The sequence below is a fragment of the Scardinius erythrophthalmus genome (genome assembly GCF_964197995.2).
Source record: "Scardinius erythrophthalmus genome assembly, chromosome: 5".
In the NCBI taxonomy this organism is placed as follows: domain Eukaryota; kingdom Metazoa; phylum Chordata; class Actinopteri; order Cypriniformes; family Leuciscidae; genus Scardinius; species Scardinius erythrophthalmus.
The window spans coordinates 14159109-14182099 of record NC_138225.1 but is presented as its reverse complement, the minus strand read 5'-3'; the positions used below and the strand labels follow the sequence as shown (position 1 = coordinate 14182099).

General features: G+C 36.8%; 1 protein-coding gene across 3 annotated transcripts; it reads left to right on the top strand.

The window, feature by feature from the left end:
• Positions 1-995: 995 nt before the first annotated feature.
• smarca1 (SNF2 related chromatin remodeling ATPase 1) lies at positions 996-22144 on the top strand. Of its 3 annotated transcripts, XM_081366977.1 has the most exons (25): positions 996-1190; positions 2767-2850; positions 3911-4077; positions 4262-4362; positions 5682-5782; positions 6080-6259; positions 6754-6909; positions 7096-7227; positions 8538-8606; positions 8708-8817; positions 9828-10054; positions 10174-10295; positions 11623-11775; positions 11918-12050; positions 13270-13415; positions 13637-13765; positions 13992-14102; positions 15088-15201; positions 15318-15440; positions 15559-15691; positions 17198-17316; positions 17574-17648; positions 17742-17879; positions 20632-20742; positions 21462-22144. In XM_081366977.1, exons 1-25 carry the CDS (start codon positions 1134-1136, stop codon positions 21519-21521), a joined length of 3051 nt encoding a protein of 1016 aa, XP_081223103.1. In that variant the 5' UTR covers positions 996-1133; the 3' UTR covers positions 21522-22144. The 3 variants fall into 3 exon arrangements, with proteins under 3 accessions (XP_081223103.1, XP_081223104.1, XP_081223102.1); XM_081366978.1 differs by lacking the exon at positions 20632-20742 and having other exon boundaries at positions 1009-1190; positions 21462-22137; XM_081366976.1 differs by lacking the exon at positions 21462-22144 and having other exon boundaries at positions 1009-1190; positions 20632-20953.
• Positions 22145-22991: the final 847 nt, after the last annotated feature.

Sequence of the window (22991 nt, the reverse complement as noted above, 5' to 3'; positions counted from 1 at the left end):
AATACAGATGGAAAAAGCTAAAATAAATAAATTGTTAAATACAGTTTCATTTATCATATGTTGTCATTTTTATTTTGTATTATTTCTGCAATTCTATTTTTCTTAGTGTAATTTTTTGGCAATTGTATTAAAACCAGTTAGGGATTGACCTGCAGACATCATAATAATTATTAATTTTAATAACAGTATATGGAACCTACAACAATACAAAAATGTGACCCTGGACCACAAAACCAGTCACATGGGTCAATTTTTGGAAATTGAGATTTATACATAATCTGAAAGCTGAATAAATAAGCTTTCCATGGACGTATGGTTTGTTAGGATAGGACAATATTTGGTCGAGATACAACTATTTGAATATTTGAAATCTGAGGGTGCAAAAAAAATAAAACATTGAGAAAATCACTTTTAAATTTGTCCATTTATGTTCACGATTTTGCTGCATTCACTCACAAAAAGAAATGTTTTATATATTTACAGTAGGAAATGTACAAAATATCTTGATGGAACATGATCCTTACTTAATATCCTAATGATTTATGGCATAAAAGAAAAATCAATAATTTTGACCCATACAATGTATTGTTGGATATTGCCACAAATATACCCGTGCAACTTATGACTGGTTTTGTGATCCAGGGTCACAAATGTCCGTGTTTTTTTATTTATTTTTATTTTTTTTTAAATCATAGATAATAACAAGTAAGATTTCAATTAGATTTTGACCACTGAACTAAAAAACGTCTCGTTTCCATTTCAAAGATCTGGTCACCTTATAATATCAGGCATTTAGTTTAAACTGAGACATTATTTAAAAAACAAATGACATATTTGATCTTTCTACCTGCTTTGTTGGTGAGGTGTACAATATTCAAGAATTTCGTGCAGCTGGTTAGTGTTTGACAGTTACCCATTTTTGAGCCTTTGATAATATCGCGAGATCTAATGTACAGCTCTGAAAGTGGCAAGGGATCACTCTAATCTCGCGATATTTAGTATGAAGCTCTGAAAGGGGCGTGTGCGCGCGCCGTGACTGTACGGTCCTGTCATGACGCATATTCCAAAATTATGCTTTATAACTTACAGTCTGGTCACCAATAACTCATGAGAAGCTTCGCCCATTGACCAACATGTCGGACGAAGAGCTACCGTCTACTTCTCGGGAGGCGCACGCGGAGGCGGAAGAGGTAAAGAGAAAGAGAGAAGTACATAATATATGTTTGCAGACGGACATGAAAAACAGGATGCAGAAGTTTACAGTTCATCTGCGTTTGGGGGGAACGGAACATGGCGGGAAGGCGGAGTTCAGTTCACATCTGCAGAGCTTTAGATGTGTATTACTCTGTGCTCAAGAGCATGTTTTTTATGGGGCTTTTGACAGATTTGCATGCGTTCCGTCTGCGGGCGGAGCAGAGTTGCGCCACTCTTCGTGCAGCCGCAGACGGAAAGCATGCAAATCTGTCTGCTTCCCATCAACAACTACCTGCAGACGCTGCCCGCGTCAATAAACACTTACATACTCACTCATACCGTCAGCGAAAATGACTCGAACGTCATGTTGGTTTTATTTGAGGTCAGATAAGCTTGTGTATTGATATTTTGTTGCGATAAGCAGTTCAAGGATGGGGTCCAACTTTTAGTTGTCAAGAAGAGTCGTTTAATAAGAGATTTAAACGTTACATGGCTTTTGTCACACTTCTCATTATTGTTCAAGTTGCTGTGTTTACATAAAAGTGTCTAATAGGATTTGTGGCACATTCATAAAAAAAAAATCTTCTACCCATAACTACTGCAGTTATTAGTTTTAAAATAAAATTGGAGAATGTGTTGGCCACACAATAATAATAATAATAATAATAAAGCTGTGCCTTATTCGGCCGCATTTTAGATGAAAGCATAGATGTCATATATATCTGAGTCATAGTAAGTTAACTGAATAAAAAAGACGGACTGACACTTTTTGTAACAGAGACAAAGATGAGCCTTTGCACAAAGTGGAAATATTTGCATGAATTACTAACTTTTACAGATTAGGATATACCGTAAAAAGTCAAATGCATTAAACAGCAGTTGGCAGGGCAAGTCACTTTTAAACATTATGCTTGTGAGTTAGTTTGAAGTGCTTAACAACTTGAGTTGTTCATTTTCCCGCCAAATCTCACTTTGTGACTATTTTTTTCGGACTCTTTTATCCATATAGATTTTTTTTTTTCTACTGTAAGATGCATAGCGCCTGAAATCTAGACTGTATCCAGAACAAGGACAAGTAATTTCACATGTGAACCTGGATCACAAAACCAGTCACATGGGTCAATGTTTTAAATTTCATCATCATCATCAATACATCATCTGAAAGCTGAATAAATAAACGTCCCATTGATGTATGGTTTGTTAGGATAGGACAATATTTGGCCGAGATACAACAATTTGAAAATCTGGAATCTGAGGGTGCAAAAAAAAAATCGCCTTTAAAGTTGTCCATTTATGTTTGTGATTTTATTGCATTCACTCACAAAAATAAATGTTTAATATCTTAACGGTAGGAAATGTACAAAATATCTTCATGGAACATGATCTTTACTTAATATCCTAATGATTTTTGGCATAAAAGAAAAATCGATAATTTTGACCCATACGATGTATTTTTGGCTACTGCCACAAATATACCCATGCTACTTGTGACTGGTTTTGTGATCCAGGGTCACATATATATTTGTCTGGATGCTTTTATATGAGATGTGTGTCTTTGATGTATGTTTCTAGGAGGACCCACCATTTCTCCTGGACCCTCCTCCTAAAGCAGCTGTGAAGGAGAGCCTGGCTGACCCTGAATATGAGGAAAAAAGAGTTGAGTGTTCATTACACTTTTAATGCACAAAAAAATTATATAGTGTACTGCCAGCCTGCAGATTTTTAAATAAATTGAGCTGAATTGAGTTAGTGGTAACTACAGGTGAGAATGAGGTTTGCAGTACCAACCCTTAAGACTAAGGTGGAGGTAAGACCAACCAGATTAAGGATTTAGACTACATTTTTATTTTATTTTTTTATAAAAACTGCATAAAAAAATGCTTGACCCCTTTGTACCTTCAAATACTGCTTGAGAATTCATAATTTTTCAAGTTTCGGACACAGCTTAGAAATTCATGTTTCTTAATTGATGTAATAAAAATAATGTAAAATCAACCAGTCGATTTTAAAATGTTAGGTACATTAAATGTAGAAAAAAAAATGTTGTTTTTCCCAGGTAGTTTTTATTTTTATTATTCCAAACTTTGTGAAGTTGAAATAGATTTCACTGAGTTTGAAGTAGGGCTGCACGATATTGAAGAAAAATGCGATGTGCGATAACTTATTAAATAATGCGATATTCGATATGCGATACGATAATGCTTAAAGTGTATAAAATAAACTTAAATTATCTTTAAAATATATTTAAAATTATATAACCTACATAATACGTGTATCACACTCTTTTTGTGGCAAGAAAACTACAACTTCTGAAAGTGAACAGCAGTGTTTTACTGTAGCATAAGAACTGTTATTTTTACATCAGTGTAAATCACAGGGTTTAGGGTTTCAGGTAGGCTTACATTAGGATTATTTAGTTTCTGTTGTTAAATAAAGCTATGTAAAAATAAAACACTGCTTAGTTTTCACTGTGTGAATTAAATACTGATTCTTATTTAAGCAACAAAGGTTATTTAGCCAAGAGCAGTGAGTGATTTTCTCTTTGTCTTTTGTTCATGACCCTAGTTATTGCAAGCCGTTGCGATATGCATATCGCGATATATACATTTGCGATATTTCGATAATTTCGATATATTGTGCTGCCTTAGTTTGAAGTAGGAATTTGCAGATCTAAATTTACTCACAAATCTAATCTATGTTTCTCACTTAAATACAGAAAACGGACCGTGCAAACAGATTTGAGTTCCTGCTGAAGCAGACTGAACTGTTTGCTCATTTCATTCAGCCTGCCAGTCAGAAATCCCCCACCTCACCTCTGAAGGTGAAGATGGGGAGACCCCGAATTAAACAGGATGAGAAACAGAACCTGCTATCAGTCGGAGAGTAAGCCAGACACACACACGCACACACACACACACACACACCCCACCACACACACACATATACAAAAACATGCATGCTCACACATTCAGATGCATGAAGTTAGCGACCAAAAGCTGCTGGTCAGACACGTGTCGTCATGGTGATTTGGTTTGATTTATTTCTGGCCCGTGGTTGTGTGTTTCAGTAACCGCCATCGTCGAACAGAGCAGGAGGAGGATGAGGAACTCTTATCTGAGAGCAGGAAGGCAGCTAATGTTCTTGTTCGTTTTGAGGAGTCACCCTCATGTATGAATCAATGTTTTTATGAACAGTCAAGTCTGTTTCTGTTTATTAGCGAGTCTAATAATTAAAAATAATAATTAATATTAGTACATTAATAAATTGGTTATTTAAAACAAAAGTTGATATACCCTCATGTCATTCCAAACCCATGCTGTTATTTTTTTTCTGTGGAAAACAAGAGGAGGATTTTGAAGAATCTTCATATAGAGCATTGGTGCACGTTTTGATAGCGTTCCAACAAAACTGTGATTAATGACTTAATTTCTGCCTGTTCCTCACGCATAACTATCATATGAATTCAGAAAAGTCACATGGACTACATTTATTGTGTAGTCATTGTGCTTTTTTTTTTTTTTTTTTTTTTGGGATCTTGACAGCTCATGTCTTTGTGTTACACTATAAAGATTGTTTTAAAAAAATCATTAGTTTGTATTCCACAGAAAATATAACAGCATACAGATTTGGAAACACTTGAGGGTGAGTAAATTCCTCTAAAGCAGTGGTTCTCAACCTGGGGGCCCAGGGTCCACTAGGGGACATGCAATTAAATTAGGACAAAATTAAAACAAATGAAGGTAGGGAAACACTATTCTAAGAAACTGTCCTGGTGAATCCAGTTGTTTAGGTCATGAATTTAAATACAATATATTATCTTATTTAAATTCATGACCTCAAAAACTAGATTCACTAGGACAGTTTCTTAGAAAACGTCATGTGAATTAATAAAATCTTATAACTGTATGTTCATTTTTATTATAAATATACATTTTTCTAGTTATGCCAAGCTCTTGTGAAATTGTGAGTAAAAAATATTTGAAAAAGTCTTGAGTTTTCAAATATTGTTGTAAACAATGCCATTTTGCCAAAGTTTGAAGGCAAAAAGGTTGAGAACCACTGCTTTAAAGTTGAAGTGCAAAATTTCTACACTACTAACAGCCCTAATGGAGTTGCAAAAATAATGATTGTTTTCAAGCTAAAAAAAAAGCCCACCAAGGCCATGCATCCTCATTATTTTTCTGTCTTTGTTTTTGGCCTGTTTGCTATAACTTTATAGCTTCTTTGCACTTTTGTATGTTTTGAAACAATTATTTTTGCAATTTTGAAATTACACATGGCATCTTTAATTACACACTAGGTGACAACAAATGAACACAAACTGTGATAACATGCTGTCAAGAAAAACAGACACCAGTAATGTAATATGTGTAACATTTCTCTTCCAGTACTTCCAGTTTATTGAGATGATTTATTATACTGTAGCTCAATTCACCTGTGATCAAATTTAATGACCATTGATTATTAATTTTTTCATTCATTGACAGACGTTAAGAATGGAACTTTGAGAGACTATCAGATCAGAGGCCTGAACTGGATGATTTCTCTGTATGAGAACGGCATTAATGGCATCCTGGCTGATGAGATGGTAAAAACCCCAATGTATCAATTTCTAATATTTTACAATAAAGGTCAACACAGCAACAGTAGAGGCATGTTCATAGTGGCAGGTCTACTTAAAAGCAACTAGATGATTTAGTATTTGAATGCCTACATTTCCAGAAATAGTCTGAATATACATCATTGTGGAACCACACTGACAATGAAGACACGACTCCGGCATCTTATCAGCTTTTCAGGCTTCAGTGAAACTGATTTTTCTGGGTCTGTCTTGTTGATGTCATGGACTGTGACTCATTGGATTTGTGTGTTCTGATTGGTTCAGGGTCTAGGTAAGACCCTGCAGACAATCGCGTTGCTAGGCTACCTGAAGCACTACAGGAACATTCCCGGCCCCCACATGGTCCTAGTGCCCAAATCTACCCTACATAACTGGATGAATGAATTCAAGCTCTGGGTGCCCACCCTGAAGGCCGTCTGTCTCATTGGGAACAAAGATGAAAGAGTAAGGCTGCTCACGTCCTTCTGTTTTTCTCTCACTTTCCTTCCTTCTGTTCCCTTTCTACCCACTTTAATCTTACCAGGAGGGCCTTCAAAATGCTTGTGTAATAATGAATCAGTCTTAATTAGTATGTGTGTGTGTTTTAGGCAGACTTCATACGTGACTTGGTGCCTGGTGAATGAGACATGTGTGTGTCCTTTAGTTTTTCTCTTACTTTCCTTCCTTCTATTCCCCATTCTACCCAGTTTCATCCTACTGCAGGTCCTTCAAAGTCTTAAAGGGATAGTTCACCCAAAAATGAAATTTCTGTCAATAATTACTCACCCTCATGTTGTTCCAAACCCGTAAGACCTTCGTTCATCTTCGGAACACAAATTAAGAGAGCTGTCTAACCTCCCTATAGACTGCAACATTATTACCACTTTGAGTAATTAATGACAGAAATGTCATTTATGGGTGAACTAACCCTTTAATTAGTATGTGTGTGCGTGTTTTAGGCAGCATTCATACGTGATGTGATGATGCCTGGTGAATGGGACGTGTGCGTGACATCGTACGAGATGGTGATTCGGGAGAAATCTGTCTTTAAGAAGTTTAACTGGCGCTATCTGGTTATCGACGAGGCCCATCGCATCAAAAACGAGAAATCAAAGGTATTTGAACACAGATGAACAACTGATGAGACCCAATTAATGCAAGAGTAACTAAAAAGCAGAGAAATGTGTCTCATAAAACTTCTGAGTTGATTTAACGATCTGATACAGAGGAAAAGACTTCAGAGAATCTTTCCTCTTTTTCTCTTTCTCGCTGTCTCCTTCTCTTTTAACTCACGCTCTCAGTTGTCAGAGATTGTGCGCGAATTTAAGACGACCAATCGTCTGTTGTTGACTGGTACCCCACTGCAGAATAATCTACATGAGCTCTGGTCTCTTTTGAACTTTCTGCTGCCTGATGTGTTCAACTCTGCCAGTGTGAGTCATACTTTTTTGAATATCACATCTTGTTTTATCTCCTCCCACTCTCTATGTTGCTATGTCTGTCAGAGTTGTGTTGGAAGCGTGTGTGCAGATGTGTTGTTTGTTTAGAGAAGTCTACACCTTAAGCCCTATTCGGACAGGATTAACTTTACTAGGGTAGATGGAGTAATGTAATTTTACCACAGGACGTCTGCAATATTAATGGACAATTTGCACAAAAAAAAAAAAAATATACATATATATGCAGAAAAACCACATAAACCGACTCAAAACGATGTAGTATACATGCCATGTGGCGCTGTAATTCTGCCACAGAGATACACTAAAAACGGAGAAGAAGACTTAAACCTTGCTCTGTATACAATAATAGGCTCAGTAGCGTCTTCTACTTCTATTTTTTTTTTTTTACCAATAACTTTATTGAACAATATAAACAACTATAAATGGCCTGGTACAAAATATGAAATGTCTTAATCAGACAACAGACAAGCATCATAGTGTAAGAAAGAAAATATAAATAAATAAAGAAGTAAAATAAAGAAATAAAATAAAATACATTCAAGTAAATAATAAATATAGAAATAAAAGAGGCTCAGTAGCTTCTGCAGCACGAACAGAATCATGTAGTCCGCAGTTGTTGTTGCTGTTACGTGACGTAGCGGTGTCTGAGTAGGGTCGACACGTGCGGTGATGACATAATTGTTTCACAAAATATACGGATTGGCTGGCTTTGGCTGTACATATGAAACCGCAAGGGTGTAGTTTCCAGATTTATCCACTCTGGGACCCAGTTTAAAAAAATAGCGGTTTCAGGCTCCCAAAACGGCGGATCTGTCTGGACGAAACGCCGATACGATACAAAATTTTTTCGTACTGTATACAGCTAAACGCGTCTCTGTGTGGACAAGGCCTAAGAGGTACAATTTCGATCATAACTCAATTTTGACAACATATAGTTACTGTGTTGTACTGTTACATGGCAGGCATTTCCCAAAGGGATAACAAAACCTGAAGTCACCTACATTTAGGGAAGCAGCCAACAGGATAAACATGAAACCTAAACAAGCAGAAATGTTTAGGGATAGGTTAATTAATAATGAATTCTTTACATTTATATAGTGCTTTTCTGGGTACTCAAAGCGCTTTACATGGAAGGGGGAATCTCCTCAACCACCACCAATGGTTAGGTTAGGTTAGGTTTAGGGATATAGGATAAAAACATCATTAGCTTAGTATAAAAAATAGCAGAAATCACTTGAATGTTTCTACTACGACAACATGTCTGCATGTTTTTATAATTTTAGGATTTTGATTCATGGTTCGACACAAATAACTGTCTGGGTGACCAGAAGCTGGTTGAAAGACTTCATGCAGTGAGTCTAACTCTCTCTCTTTTGAGTATATTTTTTGTATTTCCAGCATTGAAGTTCTTTTTGTTGATGAGACACTCAAGCCATTGAATGGTTGTTTTCAGGTTCTGCGTCCATTCCTGCTGCGTCGCATTAAAGCAGAAGTAGAGAAGAGTCTTCCTCCCAAGAAAGAGGTGAAGATTTACCTTGGGCTCAGTAAAATGCAGAGAGAATGGTAAGCTCCCACACAACTTCCTTGAAAAATAAAAACAGGTATTGAAGGGATGAGTCAAATTTATCATTGGATCACAGTCATATAGCACCTGACTACATTAAAAGTCAAGTGTAAATTTACCCAAGATGCATTGTGATACCTTCATATCACTGAAGCAAAATTCAGAGGTCAGTAGGAATAGATTCTAACCACTTCTGATGAAACTATGTAAGTATTAAGAGGTTGCGCTACAAGGTATTTATCACTTTGATGGACTGTTAATTTTTTTCCAATAGTAAAATATTGAGACATTAATATCACCAGAACTTGTGTGGTAAAAAACCCTTTTAGTTCTACCACGTGCTATGTTGAGGCTTTGTTGTTTTACACTGTTTTTACCATGTGATAAAGACAACGGAAGCTGCTGCAGTCTTACATTCTAGTCACCCAATCCTAAATACACGAATTACAGAACTAGACTCTCCCCAAACATCTAACGTCTCTTTTCATTTTCACGTGGGCGCTGTAAAACTTGCCATATGGTTTGGTAAACACTTTGGGTGATTATTTATAGTGTCATTTGTACTGGGTACTGGTGAAATGTAAATATAAATAAACACTGTTGCTCATCACCCAGATTTTTATTGATTCCTAACACTCATCAGTGGGTTGTCTGAAGAACTTCAGCAGTCTTTCTTTAGAAAAAGATTTTTTTTTAAAGTGTATAAATAACTGTTGTTGTAATGTCCTTGTATTAAAAAAAGTACCATTCTGTTAATGTAAAATTGATAAAAAAGATATTTAAAGAAAGAAAAATATCTTGATAGCCTCACTAGTCAACCTCACTAACCAATTTCGTCAGCTGTTGGGCATCTAGACGGCCATACTGGTCCATTGCTATTACAACTTGGCAATATAAACTACTAAACAAGCTCTAGATATGAAAACCTTGAAAAATGATGAGCAGTTGTGATGTTGGAATAATAAAAATTACAGACTGACACAAGTGTTTGTTTTCTTGATTTAACCAGGTACACACGTATCCTGATGAAGGATATTGACATCCTGAACTCAGCCGGAAAGATGGATAAGATGCGGCTTTTGAATATTCTTATGCAGTTGCGGAAATGCTGCAACCATCCGTACCTGTTTGACGGAGCGGAGCCTGGTCCCCCATACACTACGGACACACACCTTGTCATCAACAGTGGCAAGATGGTTGCGCTGGATAAACTTCTGCCTAAAGTGCAAGAGCAAGGTGAAGAGTGTGTGTGTTTATTAGCTTTAAATTTTCAGGCAGATTTTTATGCTTTTATTTGGAATTCATGATTTTTTTCATGTTTTTGTGCATGTTTTCTTGGACATATGTGTTTGCAGGATCCAGAGTGTTAATATTCAGCCAGATGACACGCGTGTTGGATATTCTAGAAGATTATTGCATGTGGAGGGAGTTCGAGTACTGCAGATTGGATGGAAATACACCTCATGAGGCCAGAGAGGTACACTCTCACACATTACCACACACATGCACTAAAATACATACATAGTTACACACATGCACGTCACACAACAGGTTCTTTTTAGTTAATCAAAAACATAAAGTGCGACCAGTGTTGTCGATTCTCAAACAAATGACTCTTATGAGCCAGTTATTTTTTTACTGAATCAAAATCATACAGCATAACCTGTGTAGTTCAACTGATATATGTACAAATCATGACTCTTTTGAGTCTTTACTGACTGGTTCTTTGTAGTAAAAAAAAAATTAAAAAATTGTATGGATGCAAACTTGTCAACTTTAGGCAAAATCGCCGTTTTGGATCCGAAATAGGTCTTCAAAGGAAGCTTTAATTATAACACTTATTATAGTTCTCAAATGTTTTTATTTTATTTTAAAGTAAAATAATATTATTACTGTAGTATATTTATTTATGTTTTGTTTAACCTTTACAATTTAATTAAATAATAGATATTTAAATAATCATTAGTTTAATAATAATTATTATTGTATAGTCTATTTATTAATATTGTAGGTTCCATAAAAACAATATAGGGTCTAGAGTTTGTTTTTGCCTATATCCTCATGCCGAAATAAACTATAAATCCAAAACTGATATTTAAAAAAAAATCTTCTTCTTCCAAAATATTTCTAAAAAAACCCCAATATAATTATAAAATAATTATTTGTGAAACCATTTACAAAGTAGAATTTGTAGGAGTAACCAGAGCTGTAGTTGTGGAATTATGATTCCCATCCCTAAATACCAAGAGGTAGAAAGGAATGATTCACCAAGAGGAAGAAAGGAAATCAACAGGCTTTATAAAATTATGAGGCACGTACAGATACTTCATGTGGAATCTCAGCAGAGTTTATATAAAGACACTGATTAACCAACCTGGTAGTCATGGAAACCGAACTGATTAGTTCTGGGGTGAAACTCTGCGGTTACATGGGAATGTAAGACACACTCATAAGCTAAGAATATTCCTGCAGATATTAGACATTAGAAAGGTGGAAGTGTCTCCTTGTATCAGTTTAAAATCGAACAACCAGTCTGTCTGTTTTAAAGTGAACTTTTAAGTAAATATTGGGCAGAATACAAATCAGTTTGATTTCATTTATTTTGTCGATGTGTCATTTGTATATATAAATTGCATTATGTATATGTATATCGGCCACTGACCACCCTGATCGACTACTAATGTGAAATAGACATTAATAATTAAAATTATATAAGTGGTTTAAATTATTTCGGTCACTCTCTAAATTGCTGTCCTTGCTGTGCTTTTCCTGTTCTGTCCTTCTCTCTTGTTGTTGTGCATTAGCAAGCCATAGATGCTTTTAACGCCCCGAACAGCAGTAAATTTATCTTCATGCTGAGCACACGGGCAGGTGGGCTGGGGATTAATTTGGCTACAGCTGACGTGGTGATTCTCTACGACTCAGACTGGAACCCACAAGTGGACCTGCAGGCCATGGTGAGAAACACACACACAAAACTACAAAACTGAGCTCACTAAACTTTATGATTGTGAGCCTCAGGGAGATGCCAGTTTTCTTTATGACTGCTTGTTTTTAAGTTTTAATGGTTTTGGTTGTGTCGTGTACTATATTATTTAGGACCGTGCTCACCGTATTGGACAGAAGAAACCAGTTAAAGTGTTCAGGTTGATCACAGACAACACTGTGGAGGAGAGAATTGTGGAGAGAGCGGAGATGAAACTACGCCTGGACTCCATAGTCATTCAGCAGGGTATGAATAAACTAAGGGTAAAACAGTTTCTATTGTCTCTGTCAAAAATCATTGTGACATATTGGCCACTAGCAAACGGCATGAGGTTTCAGTATCACACACCAAACACATATCCAATACAAGCTCAAAAACTGCTCCTGTGGGAAAACAGTAGTATCTACAATTTGCAAACCATCTTTAGAGTTTTGTTTATTTTAAAAGGATAGTTCACCCAAAAATGAAAATTCTGTCATCATTTACTCACCCTCAAGTTGTGGCAAACCTGTATGAATTTCTTTCTTCTGTTGAGCACAAAAGAAGATATTTTGAAGAATGTCGGAAACCAAACAGTTGATGGGCCCCATTGACTTCCATAGTATGGAAAAAAATACTATGGATGTCAATGGAGTGACATCAACTGTTTGGTTTCCGACATTCTTCAAATGTCATATCTTGTTTTGTGTTCAACAGAAGAAATAAATTCTTACAGGTTTGGAACAACTTGAGGGTGAGTAAATGATGACAGAATTTTCATTTTTGGGTGAACTATCCCTTTAAGTAATGCTAATCACTTATAATAACACATTTATATATAACAAAGTTTGTTTTTGTTTAAATGACTGCTAAATTAATTTCCACTCTGCCAGAACAGCCTTTCAGTGATTCAATTTTTTTTGGAACATGGACACCTAACAATTCATACAGTTTATTATTTATATTTTCAGAGGATTCGTTAGACAGAAAATCTGTTTATTTACACCACCATTAAAAAGGTTGGGGTCAGTAAGAAATTAATACTTTTATTCAGCAAAGATGCGTTTACTTGATCAAAAGTGACAGTAAAGACATTTCAAATGTTATAAAACATTTCTATTTCAAATAAGTGCCATTTTTTTTTACTTTCTATTCACCAAAGAATCCTGAAAAATATGACAGTTTAAGCAGAACAGCTGTTTTAAACATGATAATAATGAGAAATGTTTCTTGATCACCAAATCAGCATATTAGAATAATTTATGAAAGATCATGTGACACTGAAGGAGTAATGGCTGCTGAAAATTCAGCTTTGTCATCAAATGAATATATATTTTAAAATAAATTTAAGTTAAAAAGAAGTTATTTTAAATTGTAAAAAGTATTTCACAATATTACTATTTTTACTGTATATTTGTGAGAAATAAGGTTTAGTAGCATTTGTGTCAGTCTTATGACTTATTTTCTTCTATGTGTGCTCTTACAGGACGGCTGATCGACCAGCAGAATAAACTGGGGAAGGATGAAATGCTACAAATGATCCGACATGGAGCAACACATGTGTTTGCCTCTAAAGACAGTGAACTAACAGATGAAGACATCGACACCATTCTGGAAAGAGGCGCCAAGAAGGTGAGTGGACATGGACACCTTGGACTACACTTAATACTATAAAGTTGCTTAAATTTACTGGAAGACTCCATAATAACTTTAGGTCCAAGTTCCAAAAGCATTTGTTTTCAAACTCAGACAAATTAAACACATCAAATTTCCTTAATATTATGAGATTTTTTTTAAATTTTACACTTTGGCTGATACCATTTAACCTTGTTTAACTTTGTGTGTCCTCTCAGACGGCTGAGATGAACGAGCGCATGCAGAATCTCGGCGAGAGTTCGCTGAGGAACTTCACCATGGACACGAGTGCCACTGAGACCAGCCTTTACAAGTTTGAGGGAGAGGATTACAGAGAGAAACAGAAAGTTAGTGTCTGTGTGGAAGTTAACCAGGTGGAAATCAATTCATACTCATTTATGATGCAGCACTGAAGTGCATTACAGTAAAGCGAGAGTCTATCAGTGAGAATCTGGCAGGTTTGTAAGCTTTGCTCCTGTGTATGTCACAAACTGAGAGTTTATGTGAAGGTGTGTAGCTGAAAGTGTGTTTGTGTGTGTTTAAGTTTTAAACAATTCTCTCTGTGTTGTGCAGCTTAGTTTGATCGAATGGATCGAGCCTCCTAAGAGAGAAAGGAAGGCCAATTATGCTGTAGATGCTTACTTCAGAGAAGCATTGCGAGTCAGCGAACCAAGAGCCCCGAAGGTAACACACACACACACACGGTTTAGACACTCTGAAATGATTTTTTTGTCAGTGCTACTCATGACTGCATGTAGGTACAGTCTACACAACACTACTACACAATAAATAATGCTCTCAGATCTCTGTTTTCATCACTGACAGTTGCACTGAAGTTAAAGTAAATGTAGGAACTCAGCTGAACGGGTGCCGCATCATCATGTATTGGAAGGACGTAATAGATAAAGAGTTGAAAAACAAAGGTTGCAGGTTCAGACGCTGACTCAGGAAATGACCTCATGAACTAGACGTTCTTCTTTCCTCTGTCCTGTCGCTGCCGTGCCCTTGAGAGAGACACTTAACACTAGATTGCTCCTGAGGGACAGTTTGTTAGAATAGTGCACTGTAAGTCATAAAAAAAACATCAATAAGGATAAAAGTGGCTGCTAAAGAAGAAGGGAATGCACCTTTTATGCAGCTTCTTAATTTCTATAGCTGATTTAATCAATAGTCACATATATTCAATTTGAAAAAATAACAATAAACATGATAATAATAATATTATATCACATAGAATAGTATATAAATAGTACTAAAATAACATTTATTCTGGTTCACACTGTCCCAACAACTGTTGGTAAATGTTTTTTTGGCATTTGCAAGGACAGTGTAAACTAGCTTTAATAGTGCCATGTCCTTTAAAGAATAATGATTCCTAGTGTGATGAAAGTTGATAGTTTATAAAGTGATAACCGTCAAGCAAAATAGCAGGGAGCCGATAAATCTCTATTTTAATGAAAATCATTCAATTAAATTGAAAATCAAATGAGTGTTTTGATTAAAGTGAAGTGTCCGCTAGATAAAGATGCATCTGCCAGGAGCATAACAATGTTTTATCATTATACAGTGCACATTAAGGATCACACAAATGTTTTAATGACAGTATACACACAAGTGTCTGCGGAGAGATCATGAAAAGGGTGTGTGTATGTGTGTGGATGTGATCCAGGCTCCTCGGCCTCCAAAGCAGCCCAACATCCAGGACTTTCAATTCTTTCCACCACGTCTCTTTGAGCTGCTGGAGATGGAGATTCTTTACTACAGGAAAACCATTGGATACAAGGTGAGCACTTCATGAACATCATGTTTGTTTTCAATATTTGTGAAAAATCTGTTGCTTCTGAAAAAGTTGTATCCGTTATACAGAGGTGTGCGATTGTGTATTTGTGTTTACTGTAGGTTCCACGTAATCCAGATATCCCAAATTCAGCACAGGTCCAGAAGGAGGAACAAGCAAAGATAGACGAGGCAGAACCCCTCTCACCTGAGGAGACGGAGGAAAAAGAGAAACTACTTACACAAGTAAACAAACACTCACCCTCTCTTCTCTATCACTTACTCATACATTCACTCACACTCTCACAAATGTGCTAAGTACAGAGCAATGCTACAGCAGAATATGTTTGTTTGTTTTCCCCAGGGTTTCACAAACTGGAACAAGCGTGATTTCAATCAGTTTATTAAAGCTAATGAGAAATATGGTCGTGATGACATTGACAACATCGCAAGAGAGGTGGAGGGCAAGACCCCCGAAGAAGTCATGGAGTACTCGGGTACAATACACACCAATGCAACTACACACAAACCTATTATATACAAAATTTCATACTTGGAATGTGAAAGCATATATTAGAAAATTTTTCAGAATTCACTAGTCGATGGGTTACTTGAACTAAATGGTCTTCAGGAAGCCCTGCATAATTAGGCTGATTTTGAGTTGAAGTATAAAAAAAAGAAGAAAGAAAGAAATACATAATATAATATATTTTTTTTGCTTGTTATATAAATAAAATCTATATTAAAGGCATAGTTCACCCTTAAATGAAAATTAAGTCATAAATTACCCACCCTGGTGTTGTTCTAATGTCTTGTGCCCTTCTTTCTTTTATGGAACACAGAAGGAGAATTAAAAAAAAATGTCTCGCTCGCACTCGTCCATATAATGGCAGTGAAGAGCAACCAGCATCAAGAAGAAGAGCAACCATCATATCGCAATATCTATAGAAATCTTAGGGGAAGAATGCTATCCTTTATTTTGTGTTATTCTATACACTACAGTGATAAAGGCTATGCATCATAAATCCTTTTGAAAATACCTGAGATGACTCGAAGAACACAGATAAACCATGTACTGTCGCAATGATGCCAAAATCAAAAAAACTTCCAGACTGGTGAGCTAACTTTCAGAGAGTCTTGAATGCCATGTCTGTCATATGCGACGACATTTACGCGGCAGTAGCAGCAGCTGCACGCTGTGTCTGCTTGTGTTTTTGACGCATGGAAACCAGCATTAAGGTGCCCATACTGTTACCTACTGTATGTTGGGATGTCAAACAGACACTGGTGCTGGATTATCATATGTGCACTATTCATTTTTAAATATTACTGTTATCAACAATATTGCGACGCCCCTAATTAACACGATAACGATATTTAATTTTTTTAAATACCGTGATTTTCAGTATTTAAAACCGATATAATTTTTACTAAGTGTTCTGAGGGTATACAATGTGAAATTTGAGGTATTATTTAATGAAAATCCTGCCTTGGCCATTGGTCTGTGCACAGCTACATGACATGCGTGTTTGTGTGACTCTATTAGCGCCGCAGTTCACTCTGTCTCGCTGAGAAAAAGCACACAAGTTGTTAGAAATCAAGATGAACAAAAACTTCTTTTTTAAAAAGCTTGATTCTGGTCACTGTTCACTACCATTATATGGATGAGCGCGAGTGGGACATTTCTTAAAAATTAGTTTTTTGGTCCATAAAAGAAAGAAGGGCAGACGGCATTAGAACAACACCAGCATTTATGAAAAAAATTATATTTAATAAAATAATCAAAAAAATATTTAAGGAAAAACAATGATAAACTAAGCTACTTCACTAATCGACTTTTGTGACACATCCCTATTGTACACTATGCACAACTACGCACACACACATACACATGCATAAAATACACAATCAGCTAACCTCACACTTGTCTGAACTACACAAATATATTTCACTCCGGTATCAACTACACAGTCCCACACCTCACACTTTTGTCCTTATTATAGCGGTGTTTTGGGAACGTTGCAATGAGCTGCAGGATATTGAGAAGATCATGGCTCAGATAGAGCGAGGAGAAGCTCGCATCCAGAGACGCATCAGCATCAAAAAAGCCCTGGATGCCAAGGTCAACCTTTCAAAACCTCACAATGGAATTCAATTACGCTGTTGACAAGCAGGTTTTTTTCTTAAATGGCTGCAGAATTATGATTGTGTGGTAGCTTTAGTTTTTCTTGCTTTTGATGATTTGCAACCTCAATATAAGGCAATATCAGTCACAGCCTTATCATGGAAAGCAAGAAACTTTCAGAGGAAATGTAATTTTTGATGCAATAATAATTAGTAAATATTTCTTGTTTGATGGTGTGTTTTGTGTACTTGTAGATAGCACGGTATAAGGCTCCGTTCCACCAGCTCCGCATCCAGTACGGCACAAACAAAGGAAAGAACTACACAGAGGTGCGTGTATGTGAGAGAGAGTTAGTGTATGTGTGTAGTGTGTTTACTAAGAACTTAAAATATGGAAACTTTTCTTTGTGTTCATGTCTGCAGGAGGAAGACAGGTTTCTGATTTGCATGTTGCACAAGATGGGCTTTGATAAAGAATATGTTTATGAAGAACTTCGACAGTGTGTACGAAACGCTCCACAGTTCAGATTTGACTGGTTCATCAAGTCCAGGACTGCAATGGTGAGAATGTTTTTTTTTGTTTGAGCCAGGGCTCCTAAAGTCATGGGCAACCTGGAAATATCAGGGAATTTTTGGGGTTAAAAATTCTTAATAAGAAATTGCTCTTTGCAAGCATTTTTGTTACTATTAAAAATATATATATTTTAAATACTCATCCAATAATCACGCATCACTGGAAAATCCATGGAAAAAATCATTGGTAGGGCTGTCTATCAATCAATCAATCGCAATTCACAATTGATTAATATATATATCAATATTTGATGAGAAAAACCTCCAAAAGAACAAAGACTTTTTTGTAGCAGACTAGTGAAGAATTCCATGGACGTTTTTAAAAAAACCATTAGATGTAAATTGCAAAAACTGATTAAACCATATTTTAGGAGCATCACCACATGGAAAAAAAGCTCAATGAATGATCTAAATCAGCGAATTTCAACCTTTTGACTTTCAAGGTCCCCTATTGTCCACAACAATATTTGATTTTTATTTTCAAAATCGAATCTCCCCCCTCTATTTCTTCCCAATAAAATATTTTAGTGCTTGACATCATTTAATTTAGAAATATCTGAAAATACTAAGAAAGATCTTAATCTTAAGTTTAAGTGTCTTGCTTCTATCCGTATGACCATAAATTACAGAGTAATGCCTGGCTCACACTACAGGAGTTTTAGGCCGATTTATGCCCGATTTACCCCTCCCGAGAATCTGAGAAAAAATCTTGTCGAGGACCTCGATCGGTTCCGATGTTCGGCGCAGATTATCTGGTAATGTGAGGCGTTCACAGATCGAATCTTGCCCCTCCCGATCTGCTCTCACACAAATCGGGCTCGCCCCGATCATATCAAACATGTTTGATATTTATCGGGATGAGCAAGATTGTGATTACGTCAGTGCTGTCAAAAAGACAGCAGGGCTGTCGTGCTGAAGGAATTTCCCTTGAGATAATTTTAAATGACTCAACTCGATATGCGTTTTTATCTCCATTTATTTATTGCTAAATAAATAAGTATTACGCTGTGGTCAGCAGGCACAAACGTTACATGTTCAGTAATGAAACCGAAACTAAAAAGCGCGTTAAAAAGCGCGTGGATTTCAAAATCAATGCACGCATCACCGGATTTAAAAATGCACATCTAGCTTGTTGCACGCACACATATTATGCCGAAATAACGATAGTATATTATGTTAACATTATTAGACTAATAATAATAAATCTTTAATTAATATTTGATTGAATGCTGAATGTTGTGCTTGGTCAATTTAATAAAACGAATAGGCTACTTTAATTGTGACAATTAAAATGATTGAATGAATATTAAATATTAAGTGGACAATTTTTGCAATAGTATTTATATGCTATCTAGCACCCCCTCGTTAAAAAAATATCTCGCACCGCCCCTGGCCCACGTATTAAAAAAATGGTCGGGTTTAAATCGGGCTCGGGCTCATAATTACAGTTATGTTAATGTGTTGTGTTGTGTTGTGTCGGGCCGGGCCGGGCTCGGACACAACGTGCATGGGCTCGGGTAGGGGTCGGGCTTGATTTTTTTGGGCCCGATCTAAGCTCTTAACTCAAAGTACCGGTAGGTTCAAAGTCTCTGTGCGTGTGTATGTGCGTGCATGCGTGTGTGTCTCATGGCAATGCATATCCCATATGTTTCCATGTTTTTACACTTCAGATCTGCTGCGTCACGTGATCACGTGAGACGCTTCCTCTGGCACGATAATCTTAATAACATTTTGTAGTGTGTGGTGCACCGCGATTTTCAAACCTTGTAGTGTGAGCATGTTTAAGATTTGGGGGAAAAAATCTGCAAAGATTCTCCTTAAGTTTGTGCTTCAACCAGATTTCAAAATCGGTTAGGATTTTAAAACTCCTGTAGTGTGAGCCAGGCATAACAAGTTCCTCAGAAGGACAAAAATTCCTCTGATCACGCCGGCACCTCACCCGCACACAACTTATTCTAGCATTGCTAACTTGACATCGCAGCCTGTTAATTATCTAAATAAAATAGGCAATCGCACCATGTCCATGCTACAGAGGTAACTGTTAGCCCCTAGTTTAAGAACGAGCTCCTCGATTTGTCCTGGCTGGTCCTTCTCCTGCTCAGAGCCACCCGGATCTGTCTCACTCACCATGCTGTTATTCACGTTTCTGCCTGCGATCCCCATGGTGGCGTGTGAGATTGCAGTCATCCAAATGATGAAAAAGTTTTAATGTAAACAATGTATTTTGCGGCACCACGAAATAAACGATAGAGCATAATTTGAAACGATAGACCTTTTATTTCGTCCATCCGATATGTATATCGTCATATCGCACAGCCCTAGTTGTACGTGCATGTGGGTTTACCGGTACTGAGATGTACTTTGGGGAAAGCAGTGAACTGAATCTCACGAAGCCTCCATTTGGAGTGGTCTTCAATTGGAAAAACAGTTAATGCATTTTTTTAAAATGGAAGATGTTTTCTTTTACAGTTGGGTTAAGATGTCTAGTGTCCATGCAAAAACAATAAAGCCTATGAATGCGTGTCTCACACACAAATGCAAACCAACTCTCTTTTTAATCATATTGCATCCAGGGATTGTTTTTCAGGTCATATTGGTGTGCATGTTTATGAAAGCGTGTGGGTGCAGATGCGTGTGTGATGCCTGAAAGGAATTGTAAAAGTACATGAGATGTGATGTATAACTCTTGTGCTGAGATGATGAAAGAGTTTCCTTCCGTGTGTTTTGTCTGGTTTGCTAGGAGCTGCAGCGTCGCTGTAACACGCTCATTTCTCTCATTGAGAAAGAGAACATGGAGATAGAGGAGAAAGAGCGAGCTGAGAAAAAGAGAAGAACACCCAAAGGACAATCAGTAATACGTCCTGTCTTCTTTCTTTTCGCTCCATCTGTTGTGCTCCGTGCTTCACGTCCCCAAAGACTTTCCCTCTAGTTCCGAATTATGCTTGAACAACTGAACAAGAACAACATGCAAATGATCAAAATTCCCCTCAGATTTACTGTCCACAGTAAAGTTTAGTATATCCCACTGACGATTTCAAACCTGTCTATCTATTTATGTATCTGTCGATCTATCAGAGCACGTGCATGGTGTGAGTTGCAAGATTTTGCCTGGAGCGAGGAGCATTTTTTTTCTGCCCGTGTTCTCTTTGCTCCAGTATCCTTCCATCACATGCTAAATGCCTATAATGTCAGCAAGATTTACAATGTGTTAAATCTGTCTACAAGACAAGAACAACATGCAAATTATCTGTCTATCTATCTCCGTCTGTCTGCCTGTCTATCAATCTGGCTGCCCATGTCTTAAAAGTTATAATGTCAGCAATGTCAGCACGATTTAGAATGTTATATCTGTCTGATTGTTTATCTATCTATCTATCTATCTATCTATCTATCTATCTATCTATCTATCTATCTATCTATCTATCTATCTATCTATCTATCTATCTATCTATCTATCTATCTATCTATCTATCTATCTATCTATCTATCTATCTATCTATCTATCTATCTATCTATCTATCTATATGTCTGAAAGCCTATCTATTTATCTATCTGTCTATCTTGTCACAGGCTCACAAGCGTAAAGCCGAAGTGTCGTCTGACAGGAAAGAGAAGAAATCTCGTACCTGACTCCTGTGCCCGCAGTCCCCCATTACGAAGCACTACAATAATCAATGCTCTCTACAGCATTTTGACGTTCTGTTTTTTTTTTTTTTTTTTATAAATCTGTTATATCTGTGACTCAACACCAGTTTCTTAAAATAAACATGTCAATTTTAGCAAAACAAAAGCTTTTTTGGGACACATAAAACACTTCCATACCATGTTCAATCTTGTCCCACAGGCTGCATACTTGTTGGCAGCTACATGTTTTGCTAGAGCTTGTTTTTTATCTCTGTTTTTTTTTTTTTTTTTTTCAAAATGTTCCTTGTTCATATCAACATTGTCAATTATTTAGCATGCTAAACAGGGTCTCTAAAGCCCATTCTGATCTTGTTTGTGCGTTTCATAAATGAAATTCTTTTTGCCTGAGACTGTTATTGTATGTTTAAGGTCTCTGTGATTTGCACCTTAATCCATGTGATCTGTAGCTTTGCACATCCAATCTTCTTAAGCTCTTTTATACATTTCATGTGCCATTTTAATGTTGCATTTAAGCTATTTTACACATTCTTGTTTGAACCTTTGCTGATCTTTATATGTACAAGTCCAGTATTATTAAAAAACGAAATGGGTTGGTTTTGTTTATATCTTACTATTGTTTATAGTGGAGAAAAGCAATGTCCTTGTGCCACTTTGACTTTACAAACTTCGCATAATGGGGCTAAAATCGTGTGTCCTAACCAGGCAAAGTTTTCTATTTACACTGAAGCCGATTCACAGTGATCAAGGGACCATTTGAAAAGTACCCAGTCCCCAAACCCATCTGAAACCAGGCTAGACCCGCAAACAATCCTAGACTACTTTAGGCAGTTGTTTTCAACTTGGATAAACTGGAAAAAAAGGGAGTGAAAATTAACCAAAAAAAAATATGAAAAGTATAATAACGTCTGAAAACTTGCTCAACATTAGAGGCTTGTTCCTGCGAGTTGCATGTGTGTTGAAAGTGACTGTAGTACCTCTTATCTCGCCACATGAGTGCGCTGTTGTACTTCCTCTCCGCTTACCTTTTCTCCGTTCAGTTGTTTAATACACGCGCCGCCCTTCACACTTTCTGTCACACACTCAGACAATGTGAGTACAGAAACCGGTTGTCTTAAAGGCAAGAAGAAACACCTGAACGAGCAGAGATGAGCTGCTGGCCGTTATCTGACTCAGGTTACACTCTGAGCACATCATTGGTTCTGGTGACAACCGTTACCGTACCGCACTGATGACATCTTATTTAAGCGCGCAGGCAGATGACAAGACAAGAAACCTGTACTATCAGGTGAGAGCTTTGGTTCAACAGCACTAAACAAAAGTCTCTATTTTTCCATGCCACTTTCTCTATCGCAGCCTCTTCACTCCTTTATATAAAAATGAGGGGTTTCAAATTGAAATTGCAGCTGGTAGGTGTGCGTGTACGTGTCTCAATCACACCTATACGGTTTATGCAAG

Bases quoted from the DNA above. Each gene is read 5' to 3' on its own strand.
- smarca1 (XM_081366976.1), top strand. From the start codon at position 1,134: ATGTCGGACGAAGAGCTACCGTCTACTTCTCGGGAGGCGCACGCGGAG. The intron at 1,191-2,766 runs GTAAAGAGAAAG...GTATGTTTCTAG, and splicing joins CGCACGCGGAGGCGGAAGAG to GAGGACCCACCATTTCTCCT. The intron at 12,051-13,269 runs GTATGAATAAAC...GTGCTCTTACAG, and splicing joins CTCCATAGTCATTCAGCAGG to GACGGCTGATCGACCAGCAG.